Source organism: Meriones unguiculatus, chromosome 3 (genome assembly GCF_030254825.1).
Source record: "Meriones unguiculatus strain TT.TT164.6M chromosome 3, Bangor_MerUng_6.1, whole genome shotgun sequence".
NCBI lineage: Eukaryota > Metazoa > Chordata > Mammalia > Rodentia > Muridae > Meriones > Meriones unguiculatus.
Genome location: NC_083351.1, coordinates 125,235,654 through 125,248,137, shown reverse-complemented (window position 1 = coordinate 125,248,137; position 12,484 = coordinate 125,235,654). Strand labels below are relative to the sequence as shown.

At 38.9% G+C, this 12,484-nt stretch overlaps 1 protein-coding gene across 2 annotated transcripts in view; it reads right to left on the bottom strand.

Moving 5' to 3' along the window:
- Wdr70 (WD repeat domain 70) overlaps window positions 1-12,484 on the bottom strand; it is a 218,935-nt gene that overhangs the window by 161,651 nt on the left and 44,800 nt on the right. For both annotated transcript variants that reach the window (XM_060380497.1, XM_060380498.1), the window contains 2 exons: window positions 9,983-10,042; window positions 6,323-6,456 (listed from right to left, as the gene is read on the bottom strand). In XM_060380497.1, the coding sequence (XP_060236480.1) occupies window positions 6,323-6,456; window positions 9,983-10,042 (194 nt within the window). The remainder of the gene's footprint in view (window positions 1-6,322; window positions 6,457-9,982; window positions 10,043-12,484) is intronic.

Genomic DNA, 12,484 nt, shown 5'->3' with positions numbered 1-12,484 from the left:
AGAAATGTATATGCTGAAAGAAACTATTAACTTGTGGTGATTTTCTATTCTAAAAACAAGATGTACAGAAGAAAAAAGTAAAATAAAATTCTCATCTATCTGTCCAGAGCTCAAAAGAATTATTGTTCTGGCTGGTTGCTATATCGTATACCTCTGCCTCCCTGGAATTACAAGTATGCACCACCACGCCCAGATAACAGTACTTTAGAGCACTGGGAATGAGATTCTTAAGTAGGTTCTAACCTGGATCACAAAAGCTTTGTGGGGTTTTTTTTATATTTATTTATTTATTTATTTACGTGTATATGATTGCTCTATCTGTATGTATACCTGCATGCCAGAAGAGGGCATCAGATCACATTATAGATGGCTGTGAGCCACCATGTGGTTGCTGGGAATTGAACTCAAACCTCTTGGAAGAGCTCTTCACCACTGAGACATCTCTGCAGCCCAGAACACAAAGTTTAAAGGTGCTTTACTTAGATGATGCCTTCTGGATTTACATTCAACTTTGTCCAGGAGATAGAAAATTGCTTGTTTGACTCTATGTATGTTCACTTATTCTCTCAGCTCCAAATTCACCCTCCAATGTCTGCTCTGTCCAAGTGGATTAAGCCCTGGAAATGCCTTTTCTTTGCCAATTGGCATTTTTTAGACAGGACTGTAAAGTTTGATCGGAAGGGTATTAAAAAAGCATTGGAGGGAGTGTCTAGATGCTCCCCTTGATGGACTTCTGTATGGACGTGGCTTTTCCAGGGTCCATCTCCAGAAACACATGCAGTGTTCTCCACATCAGGTTCCTGGAGTGCATACTTATCAACAGCACTTCCCTCGGGCAGCATCAGAGCAGAGTGACTGGTAAGACAGATTTCTGGGAAGTCCTACCATCATTGAACCATAGCCACTTCCTTCCATTCAGTGACCAACAACCATACCCTTTCCGAAAAGGCCTGGAGCTCAACCCAGAGGCTCCTCCCTGAGTGCTGTATATGTGTCAGCGCCAAGGATAGGGCATACTGCTTCTATGTGCTGTGCATATTCTTCACAGTTCTCTTTTTACCAATCAGTCTTTCATTTTTCCAAACTCCGACTGTAGTCATCAATTCTTATTAAAGTGTTTCTATATCAGATTTCTATATCCTAGTAGGACGCTGACATATCTAATGTTAGGCAATCAATCAGGAACTGAGAAAATTAGAGTCTATTTAGACCAATGGGTTTTTTAATATAAACAAAACACATCAGATCTTTGATAGAGACTTCTCAGCCAAGGTCTGTAAGTAAGACTGGGGGAACTTGCTGGTGAGTAGGACTGATCTGTTACTAGCACTCCCATTGGGAAGTGTTCATTTTCTTCAGTCAAGCCTGAGAGATCCGGTCTTGTCTGTTATTGTTGTTTTCTGGTGATTAATTTTTGTTTTCAAAGGGAAGTTAAAAATCTTAAAAACAGCAAAATTTAAGGAGTGGGACCAGACGCAGACAATAATTCTGTCTAGCTGGCTAGCCACTCTACCAAATGCTCTGTTTACACTCAGAGGGAAACCTAAATTTTCAGCAATCCCACATCGTGATCACTTTGCTTTTTAGCTAGAAAGGAAAATTTGAACATTTTTCATGTGCTCTCTGTAGTCCACTTTGCCAATGTCAAAACGAAAAAGTTCAGTACCAACCTCATCATTCCTGTCCCACTGTGCTCTTGATTTTGCTAGCCACAGAGTTAAAAGGACAGGATTAGGAGTCATTAGACACAGTACTAAAGAGAATTAAAGGGCTTGTTCAAGGGGTAGAACATCTGCTCCTTAAATTCCTGCCTATACAACTAAGATTCCGATCAAAGAGAAGAGAGAGAAAGCCAATCTGACAGTAAACTGGAGTCCTGAGGAAGTGAACGTTCTCTCAGGGAGTAACTGTGACACCAGAGGATGGCTTAGTAGCATTGCACAAGTCTTTCTGTGAAGTTATTCATGAGGCAAAGTAGGAGTATATGAGAGTAAGTGTGGGGAGTGGGGAGGTGAAGATTGAGGATCCTTTTAAGTACCTTTTGCTTGACTAGCAAAACAAGCTGGGACATGCAGGACAGATAAACATAGCTGTCTGGGGCTGTCACTTGGGACTCATGAGCCAAGGTGTCCGGCTGTAGTGAAAAGTGCACCGGAATGTGAGTCAGAAGGCTAGAGATACAAACCCTTGCTCTGCTAACTAGCTGTATGAGGATGAGTAAGCCCTTTTGCTTCCTGTCATCTTACAGAAAACCCACAGATAGGAACCCATGGCAGGACTAAACAGAGCTGTTCCTGAGCCACACAATGCATGTGCCACCTGGGTAATTCTGCTGAGTTCTGGTTTCCTCCATTGAGTAAGGAAAATAATACTTAACTTACAAGACTGGAATAAGGGGTTTAAAAACAATATAACACAGTAGAACTGGAAAGATGGTCCAGTGGTTAAGAGCATTCTCTGATCTTCCAGAGGACCTGGGTTCAATTCTCAGCATCTAGATGGCTCCTTACACTCATCTGTAATGCCATCTCCAGGGGACCCAATGTCCTCTTCTGGCCTCTTCAAAGCACAGCACTCATTTGATACACATGCAGACAAAACACCCAAACATAATAAAAATAAAATTTAAAAAAAATGTTAAGACTAGTACTTGACTTACAGATTGAGATAAGGGTTTAAAAACAGTATACACACCAGAGCTGGAGGAATGGCTCAGAGGTTAAGAAAACCTCTGTCTAGTCTTGAAGAAGACTTGGACTTGGTTCCCAGCACCCACATGCCAGGTCATAGCTATCCATAATTGCAGTTCCAGGGAATCCAACATACTCTCTGGCCTCTCATCTCCAAACACACACTTGATAAATGTAAGCAAACACCTATATGCTAAAGTAGCGTTTATTCAAAATTAAATAATAACAATATGCATAAAGGTACCTACCAGAGACCAGGAAACAAGTAGTTACAAGTATTACTTCTTAATTTCTGAAGAATAAGATCATACTGTTATAGTCTAATCATCCCTCAATTCCCAGGAAGGGCTGACTCAAGGGACACTGCAGTGACCAAAATATACAGGTGCTCAAGTCCCTCACAAGCATGTTTTTCACATATTTTTTTCTTAATTTGCAGTTGACTGAATCTGTGGAAATGAAAGTGTAGACACAGAGGCTTATGGACCCAATATATATTATCTAGTGCTGGGAAGAGGCAAGAAGTAAGAGATGCTTCTAGAGGACGGTGTAGAAAGCACCAATTCACTCCAAGCTAGATTTTATATCGTCAGCTGCTTCAAGGGATTTTAAAGAACAGATTCACAATACAGTAAGACAGGCTTTCACTGGCATGCCAAATTCTAACTGCCATATTCAGCTGTTATCTACTAACTGAGATCTTAATGTATCTTCATCAAATTTCTAGTTAGCAAAAAAGAAAGACTGATCATTAAAATGCTGAGTGCTTGAAACAGGAGCTGTAATAATGATTCAACAAAATGAACAGGGTGAAATGGAATGAAAAAGACACACCTGTATATTTCACTTTTTAAAAATACATTAGTGGCTGAAGAGATGGCTCAGCAGTTAAGAATGCATACTGTTCTCAGTATCCAAGGAAGTTCACAACTGCCAGTGGCTCCAGCTCCAGGTTATCGGACACCCTCTTCTGGACTCCAAGGACTCCAACGCTCACACAGGGACAACTTGGTAACAATATTTGCAGCACTCACTAGCCATCTGCATTGACTCTCACATAGGGCAGTGAACATGAATATTTCCCATGCATAAGAGGTTCTATGGCTCTGCTGCCTACCTAATATCAAGAACAGATCAGTACATTACTTGCCCTGTAAGTGTGTTCTAAACCAGAGATACAGAAAGAAGTAAAGACAGAATAAACACAAATGATACCAGGTTAGAATGAGAGGCACCATATCACCCATACTAGCTTCACACAGATTCAAACGGATACAAAAGTTATTGCTGTTAGTCTGCCTAAAGCCAGTGATAGCCCAGGACAGCAAACACATTGAGAATCTATGACTTGTTTAATAGTATTATCTTCAATTAATAAACTTAATTTCAGGAATTTTAATCTTTGTCACTTTTTCATAAATAAAATTTCTGAAAGTAAGTTTATTAAAAAAACTTTAAGACTCAGTATGACTTTGTCATTCAAGCACAGATACATAAATAGATAAACAGGTAGGTAGGTGTGTGTATATATTTTCTACCTCTTTCCATTCAAAAGGTCAAGAAAAATTATGCCCCAGTGTCAATGAGCATTCCAGCATTCATATTTAGTCTCTTTCTAAATACCATTGCCACAAAAGAGAAAATTGAGCTTCTTGAAGAAACACTAACTCAAGGAGTTGGAAAGAAATATATCAGGAAGTCTACATCATGTTGTCTCAGAATCTAAATCAGCTTTTAAAGGCATATAAAGTCATGTCAAAGATAGTATTGAGGGCTCCCAGTGGACAAATTTAGATAATTTAAAGAGCAAGAGGAATGACTTCAACTAACTAAGAGCCATGAAAATGTTTAAAATAAGTACTGAAAGAATAAAAGTCAAAGACAAAGAAAAAAGAGTTGTACCAATATTGTAGTTACTTTTCTATTGCTGTGGCAAAACACCATGATCAAAACAATTCATAAAAGAAAACCATTTCATTGGGCTAGTGGTTTCAGAGTGTGAGAGTCCATTAAGGCAAGGCAAAGGCATAGTATCAGGAACAGCTGGGAAAGTACACCATAATCCACAAGCAAGGGACACAGAGAGCTAACTGGGCATGATGTGGGCTTTCAACTCTGACATCTAACCCCCAGTGACACACCACCTCCAACAAAGTGACATCTCTTAATCCTTCCCAAACAATTCCACCATCTGAAGACCAAGTATTCAAACACATGAGTCTATGGGGGCCATTCCTAGTCAAATGACCACAACTAGTAACAGTAATAAGCCAAGTGTTACCACACCCCTTGAGCTGAAGCGGATAAAATGAAGTGACCGAGTACTTCCATTGCCTCTGAAGAACTGTGTTTCAGAATAGCCAAACAGCATCAGTGAGTGAGAAAACCTATTCTTTAAAGATTGCCACTAAATATATAGACAAAATGACAGAGATCACCAATACATAATCCTCAGTGAGATCAATAATCCAGGTAGTAAACATCAACGGGCAATAAGTTCATCAAGAAGAACAGTTATCCATTTACATGGTGCCAAGGTTATTTCTCCACAAGGTTTCTGCTAAGAGAAGTATGAAAAATATTCACTTTACAATGAAGTGAATTCCTTCAGTAATGTCAGTAACACCAATTTAATCTGGGAATCTATCTTAGTTTCTAGCCACTAATATTAGAACTATATGACAGTATATGACAATCGGTGTGATATGGTATAAAGTATAATCAAGCCTTTATCTTCTATAGAAAATACGGGAGAGTAGAGAAAGGAGTAAAATGCCACCACAAGAAAGTAGAATGCTAGACACCCATACACGGTCAGAAACAGAAAAAGGCCACTAATGGAAGCACCTGTCAAGCCCTTTGGTGCAATGCTAACTGACCATATGGGACAAAGCAGCATGCACCACCGCTTAGATATACCATAAACAAAAATGCATTTCTAAGCCACATGTGGTGCCACATGCCTTTAATCTGAGCACTCAGGAGGCAAAAGCAGGGGCATGTCTGTGAGTTCAAGACCATTCTACACAGTGAGTTCCAAGACAGCCAGAGCTACACGGAAAGGCGCTGTCTCAAAAAATAAATAAATAAAAATAAAACAAGCAAACAAACAAAAAAACAGCATTATTTTAAAGTAAAGCAAGGAACAAGTTCTAACTAGAAGTATTAAAAAAAAACAAACAAACAAATGATAGAAAATGCCTTTAAAACAGAGGTCAAGGGCCAGAAGATGGCTCAGTGGGTTAAAGATGCCCACTGCTAAGCCTGTAGAATTGTGCTAGATCCCCAGACCCAGATGATGAAAGAAGACAAATAATCCCTGCAGGATGTCATTGTTCTTCACATGTGTACCATGGCACATGCACCTACACACATAACACATGCACACACATGTGGAAATAATACATAAAATGCATAAAATATGTATACATGTGTCATACACAGATATGTGAGTGAGATATACATATGTCAATGAAGCTAAAGGGAAATGTACAATTTATTTTCCCTTAATAATTGATATAATTTATATAAGTTATATACCATTTGTTATAGACTGAGTTCAAATGACAACAGCATTATCTCCAAATATGAAAAAACTAAGCTAAACATGGGGATATTAAGTAAATACATACCACTCACAAGGCTGAAGAGATCGAAATGCCTTGAAAGAAGCATCCATTCCAGCAAAATCCCAAAATTTCACATCATAGTCATATCCTCCAGTGACCAAACGGGCACCTGAGGGATCCAAACCCAAAGCAGAAACCTGTTCAAAACAAACAAATGAAAGCTAATCGAGGAAAGCGAGTTACTATTACAATCCCCATTTCCAGTCCCCAGTACCACCACCATCAGAAAGGCGCTGCAAACGAGGCCCAGTGGCTCCTGCTGCTTCTCTAAACCAGGGATGCACAGCATCCTCCATCTCATTTAACTTTATTGTGAGTGTTATAGATTTTGAAGTAAAGAAAAATATTGTTAATTATGTGTGTGCGTGATATCTGTTTATACTGTGCATGAACACGTGTGTGTGTGTGTGTGTGTGTGTGTGTGTGTGTGTGTGTGTGCTGGAGACATACAGATTCTTGGAGTTTGCTAGCTGACCACTACAGCCAAATCAATGGGCTCCAGGTTTAGTAAGAAGATAAAGAACACATGTGAACCATTATACACACACACACACACACACACACACAAACCTTACATAACTCAGTTGGGTATGGTAGCACAGGCCTTTAATATCAGCACATGGGAGGCAGAGGCAGGTGGATTTCTGTGAGTTTCTGGACAGTCAGAGCTACATAGTAAAAATAACAAGAAAGAAAAGAGGGAGGCAGGGAGGGAAGGAGGGAGGGTGAAAGGAAGGGAGGGAGGAAGGGAGAAAGGATAGAAGGAAAGAAGGAAACCTTATATTACTCAAACAATGAGACAGCGTATCAAATATGAGATAAATCATCCTCTATCATGAAAGAACAGAATAAATCTCTAAGTTTACTGTGCCAAATGACAAGATGATAGGGTTTGTTACTGAACATTTTTCAAGGTAGCTGTGGTGTTTTAAGAGGATCTATTTTCTTGTTTTAGGGGATAGGGACTGGTTTAGGGGGCTGGTGTTTGTTTTGTTTCGTTTTGTTTTAAGACAATGCCTCAATAGACAGACCTAACTGAAGCCCAATCTGTTCCTTGCACCCCTGCCTCCACCGTGCCAGGATTATCATTATTAAAATTATTAAAACATTATTCCATATAAACCAAAGCCTATGGAAAGTTTGTAAAACAAAAACAGAACTTAGCGGGGACAAAATAAGCTGCCCTGGTTAGACAATGGGTCCTTCCACAGACTAAACTAATCCTCCATCCCCAGGTTCCCAGGGACTGAAGAACACAGAAAGTTTAATTAATTCTCCAGTGTGTTTTAATCATAGATGTGTCAGTATTATTGAAGAGAGGCTCATTGTAAACATATAATTAAGAAACAATTATCTTAACTGAAATAAAATGCAGAAAAAGGCACCAAATTATTCTGGATAATGGTTTGGATATTTTTGACAAAGAAATAAATTAATTTAAACTTTCTGTTTTAGCTTACTACCCCTGGGGCCATCTTTTATTTATTTTCCTTCTTGTTTGTTGAGACTTCAATGTAATGATAAGGTTTCTCCCTTCCCTCCCTACAAACTCTCCTCTATCTCACTCCCCACTCTCCTCAGATCCACAGTCTCTTTCATCACTATGTGATATTGCATGCATATATATGCAAACATCTCCTTCAGGCCCATGGCCGTCTTCTTCACTAACTGCTATTGCATGCACATATGTCTATATATGTGCTAACATCTTTCACCCCAGCCTGAGAATAAGCTCTAGCATCTTCAACTTCAGCTCTCTCCCTCACACTTTAAAGGGCACTCACCACTTTCTTAGTCTTAAGCTTCAGATGTAAATCCAAAATTAGGTAATTTATTTGACCTGGCATCATGCTAAGTGTATAAATGTTTAACTGCTTGACAGTTTTTCTTATGATTATGGCAAGGTATTTAAAATAGTGTTTTAACTTAAACTGGTTAGAAAATTATGCTGAAGGAAAATTTAATAAAGAATTTCAACTCAAAATAAATCATTCATTTTATATTTTTTCTTCAATCTTAAAAAAAAACTACAAAATTACCATTTTTAAATATTTGTCTTTTTGTGAGATGACCAAAAACATTCATTTTTACTATCACCATAGTTCATCAAAGCAATATGGAAAATAGATATGCTTACAGAGAAATGTATGAATATGATATACATATGGACAATGGTAAAGAAGAAAACCTCCCAGTCTTAAAAACTATCAAAAGAGAAGAAAGTAAATACAGTGGCAGCATAAACAGGGAAGTATAAAGTTCAGAGTGGAAAGTGAAACAGAAGTTATAAAAACAGGAAAACTCAAAGAAGTAGAAAAACTGGCCCTATAAATTTTTCAATGACAATGAGAAACCTTTATTAGACCAGATAAGGAAAAAAGAGACAATTACTAATATTAGAATTGAAAGAAGAATTCATCTCTAGGGCTGGAGAGAAGGGTCAGCGGTGGAGAGCACTGGCTGTTCTTCCATAGGAGCCGCATGCATTCCTGGTGCTCACAGAGGCCAGAAAAGGGCCTAGAACTAGAGAATCAGAGGTTGTGAGCTGCTGGAAGGGCACGAGAATTGAACCCAGGTCTGCTGAGGCATCTCTCCAGCCCCATGATATTTTTAAAGCATATGTTAATAAGAAAAAAAGAAAGGCAGCAGTTCTCAAATATTTGGGGAAATGTTCCTACTTCTAAAAATGTGTCAAGACCATTTAGAGTCAAACTCTATTGACGACCATAAAGTATATTTTAATGTAACAACTGTGTACATTGATATTAAACACCAGAAATAACGATATTCCATTTCATTTAAAATGACATTAAGCTGATTATACTTAACAAATATACATGTATGAAAACAATCTTTACAAGTGAACAGCTTCTGTGGCATGAATGACACTATTTTAATATTCCTATCAATTAATTTTCACATTTCTAGGTCTACCTCCATTGAATGTTTTCTTTCTCATTATAGAATTTGTTTCCTTCTTATGTGCCACACATCCAAAACTACATGGTAGTTTCAGTTCAGTGGGAAAGTATGATGATCTTACAATTTCAGTGTTTCTAACACTTACACTGCATATACACACTTCGCTCACTCAACCACCATTTTTAATAATTTTGCAGAAACACAGTGATTTCACCTTACATAGCTTGCAAGTGTTTCAATTATTAGACTTTAAGTAACATAAGTAGATGAATAATGTGAAAATACAATCTAATTAATGTAATCTTAGAGCCACACAGAAACCATTTAAAGTTTATTCCTTATCTCAGCAGTCATCTGCAAAGTGAACAAATTCATGCCTTTTACTGATTTAGAAATAAAGTTGAGAACAATGGGAAAATTTCCCAAGCCATTAAAAACAAAACTGCATTTGAGTACCACTCTATAATGTCTCTGTATCCCTGGAAAAGGGGATTCTTAAAGCCAGCAATAACACTGACAATAAGTGGTCCCCCAGAAAAAGAAAGACGTGTCTATTTTGATTAAACGGAAAGTCATCTTTCTAGTTTCATGATGCCTGTAGCTTTCATTATATCACTTGACCTTAGAATGGTCTTAGTTTTTTTTCGTTTGTTTGTTTGTTTGTTTTTAAATATACCTTATCAGCTGACTGTTCCAGGAAAGTTCTGTTACTGAAAAAAAAAAAAAAAAAACTTAACTTACTGTTTTAGTGCCATGCTTCAGGGTTATTTCGTGCGAATCGGGAATCCTTTGGACAGGGTTCTGAAACAGGAAGGTTCCATTACATCAGTAAGTAAATACTGTATATGGGACCTACAGGGCACACAAAAGGGAAGAAATTTCCGTGTGCTACTGGATCCAAGAGCCACATGAGACAAGCACCTTTACCACTGAGCCACTTCTCAGCCCTTCATTTTCTTCCCTTTGAAAGTTTAAAAAACCTTTATTATATTTGTGTATTTGGTGTGTGTGTGTGTGTATGTGTGTGTGAACACATGTACATGCGTTTGTCCATCTGTATGCCATGGAAATAATACATATATACAATTTACAACTTGTTCTCAGTTCCCTTCTTCCACCATGTGGGCCCCAGGGAAGAAACTCAGGTCATAACACTTGGCAGCAAGTTCCTTTACCTCCTGAGCCATCTCAGCGGCCCCTTTCTGAATCCTTTTGTAAATTCTGCAACAAGATTTTCCCAAGTTGCTCAGATTAGCCTTGAACTCGCTATGTAGTCCAAGCAGGCTCTGAACTTTCAAACCTTCTGCCTCCCTTAGGAGTGGCTGGCAGTTACAAACATGAGCCACTGCCCACAGTGAAATAAACACTGACAGTGTCAGTGGCTTTTTACCACAAAGCCTTAAAAGAAGAGAAAAAGGAGCAGGAGAAATGTCTCGGCAGTTAGGAACACCCAGCATCCACAGGACAGCTCACAACCACTTGTAACTTGGTCCCAGGACATCCAACAACCTCTTCTGGCCTCCAGGGCTCCTCGGTGCATGTGGTACCCAGGCACACACATACACATAAAAACAATAAAAACATCTTTCTTTAAAATGAAAAATAAATGAGGGTATCTTTCCTCTGCATGTCTAGATATGTAATTCCTCTATTTCTGCTTATAACTGATTTGAGCATGCTTTTCTGTTGTTTTATCTGATTTTGTTTGTTTGTTTGTTTGAGACAGGGTTTCTCTGTGTAGCCCTGGCTGCCCTGGAACTCACTCTGTGGACCAGCCTGGCCTCAAGCTCAGAGACCTGCCGGCCCCTGCCTCCCACGTGCTGGGATGGAAGGTGTGCACCACCACTGCCCGGCTGATTTATTTTTTTAAGAGGAAAGTATAAAGTAACTTGAGTTCCTATAAAATGCCTACATAGAAGCAATCCTCCTGCTTCAGCCCCCTGGATGGTTGAGTCTACAGGTACCTTGACTTAATAACTTGACTTTAAACAAACTGAGAAAACGTTTTTCCCCTCTGTCTAGCCCTGGAACTCACTTTATAGACCAGGCTGGCCTAGAACTCAGAGATCCACCTGTCTCTGCCTCCCAAATGTTGGTATCAAAGGCATGCACCACCATTCCTAGCTCCAAGAAACCCTTTAGGTTAAATGAAATTATTTCTTGTTGTTATTATGTACTAACAGAGAAACAATAAACCAGGAGCTACTGATAATGTCTCAAATTAAGGATTTGTATTTTCTTTAAGTCACAAAGTACAGAAATTAAAAAAAAAAAATGTTTCTATTAGGGCCAGGGGGATGGCTCAGTGGGTAAAAATATTTGTTACCAAGCCTTACTACCTAAGTTCTGTCCCCAGGACCCACAGGGTAGAAGAAAACTGACTTTCACAAGGTGTCCCCTGACCTCCACACACGACATGGCATAAGCATGCCCCCAAAATAATAATAAAATGCAACTTCAAAAAGTATAAAGGTTAGTGAGGGGGGTCAGAGAGCAGCTGTCAAGTCTGATGGCCTGAAATGATTCTCCAAGACCACACATAAAAGAGAGAGAGAACTGACTCCCAGGCGTTGTCATTCAGCCTCCCTAAGCACACCACAGCATGGGTGTGCACAGACACTTGGTTGGGGGAGGGTGGTAAATGTAAGAAAGTTTTCAATAGTTTATGTCAAAAAAAAAAAAAGTCTTGAAGCCAGGCACAGCGGCCCACAGCTTTAATCCCAGCACTCAGGTAGGCAGAGGCAGGCAAATCTCCATGAGCTTGAGGCCAGCCTTGTCTACAAAGCAAGTATAGGACAGCCAAAGCTACACAGAGAAACCCTATATCAAAGGGAGAAAAAAGAATAAAGTCGAAAAATATCTCCAAATTTGGACTGGACAGATGGCTCAGCAGTTGAGAGCACTGACCACTTGCTCTTCCTGAGGAACCAAGCTGAATTCATAGCATTCACATGGTGGCTCAAAACCATCTGTAAATCTAGTTCTAGGAATCCAAAGCCATCTTCAGACCTCCACAGGAAGCAGGCAAACATGCAGTGCACAGAGATATGTGCAAGGCAAAACACTTAGACACATAAGAATAAAATGAGAAAAATCTGCATCTTTTTAAGTACAGTATTTTGATGTGTAAGTAAATACACCTCAGAATTTTGTAGAATAATTTTCAAAATTCTCTATTATAAAATTCAAGGAGAACTTAGCAGACATTGAAGAAATGATAGAGTAAATTATAGTTATTAATTC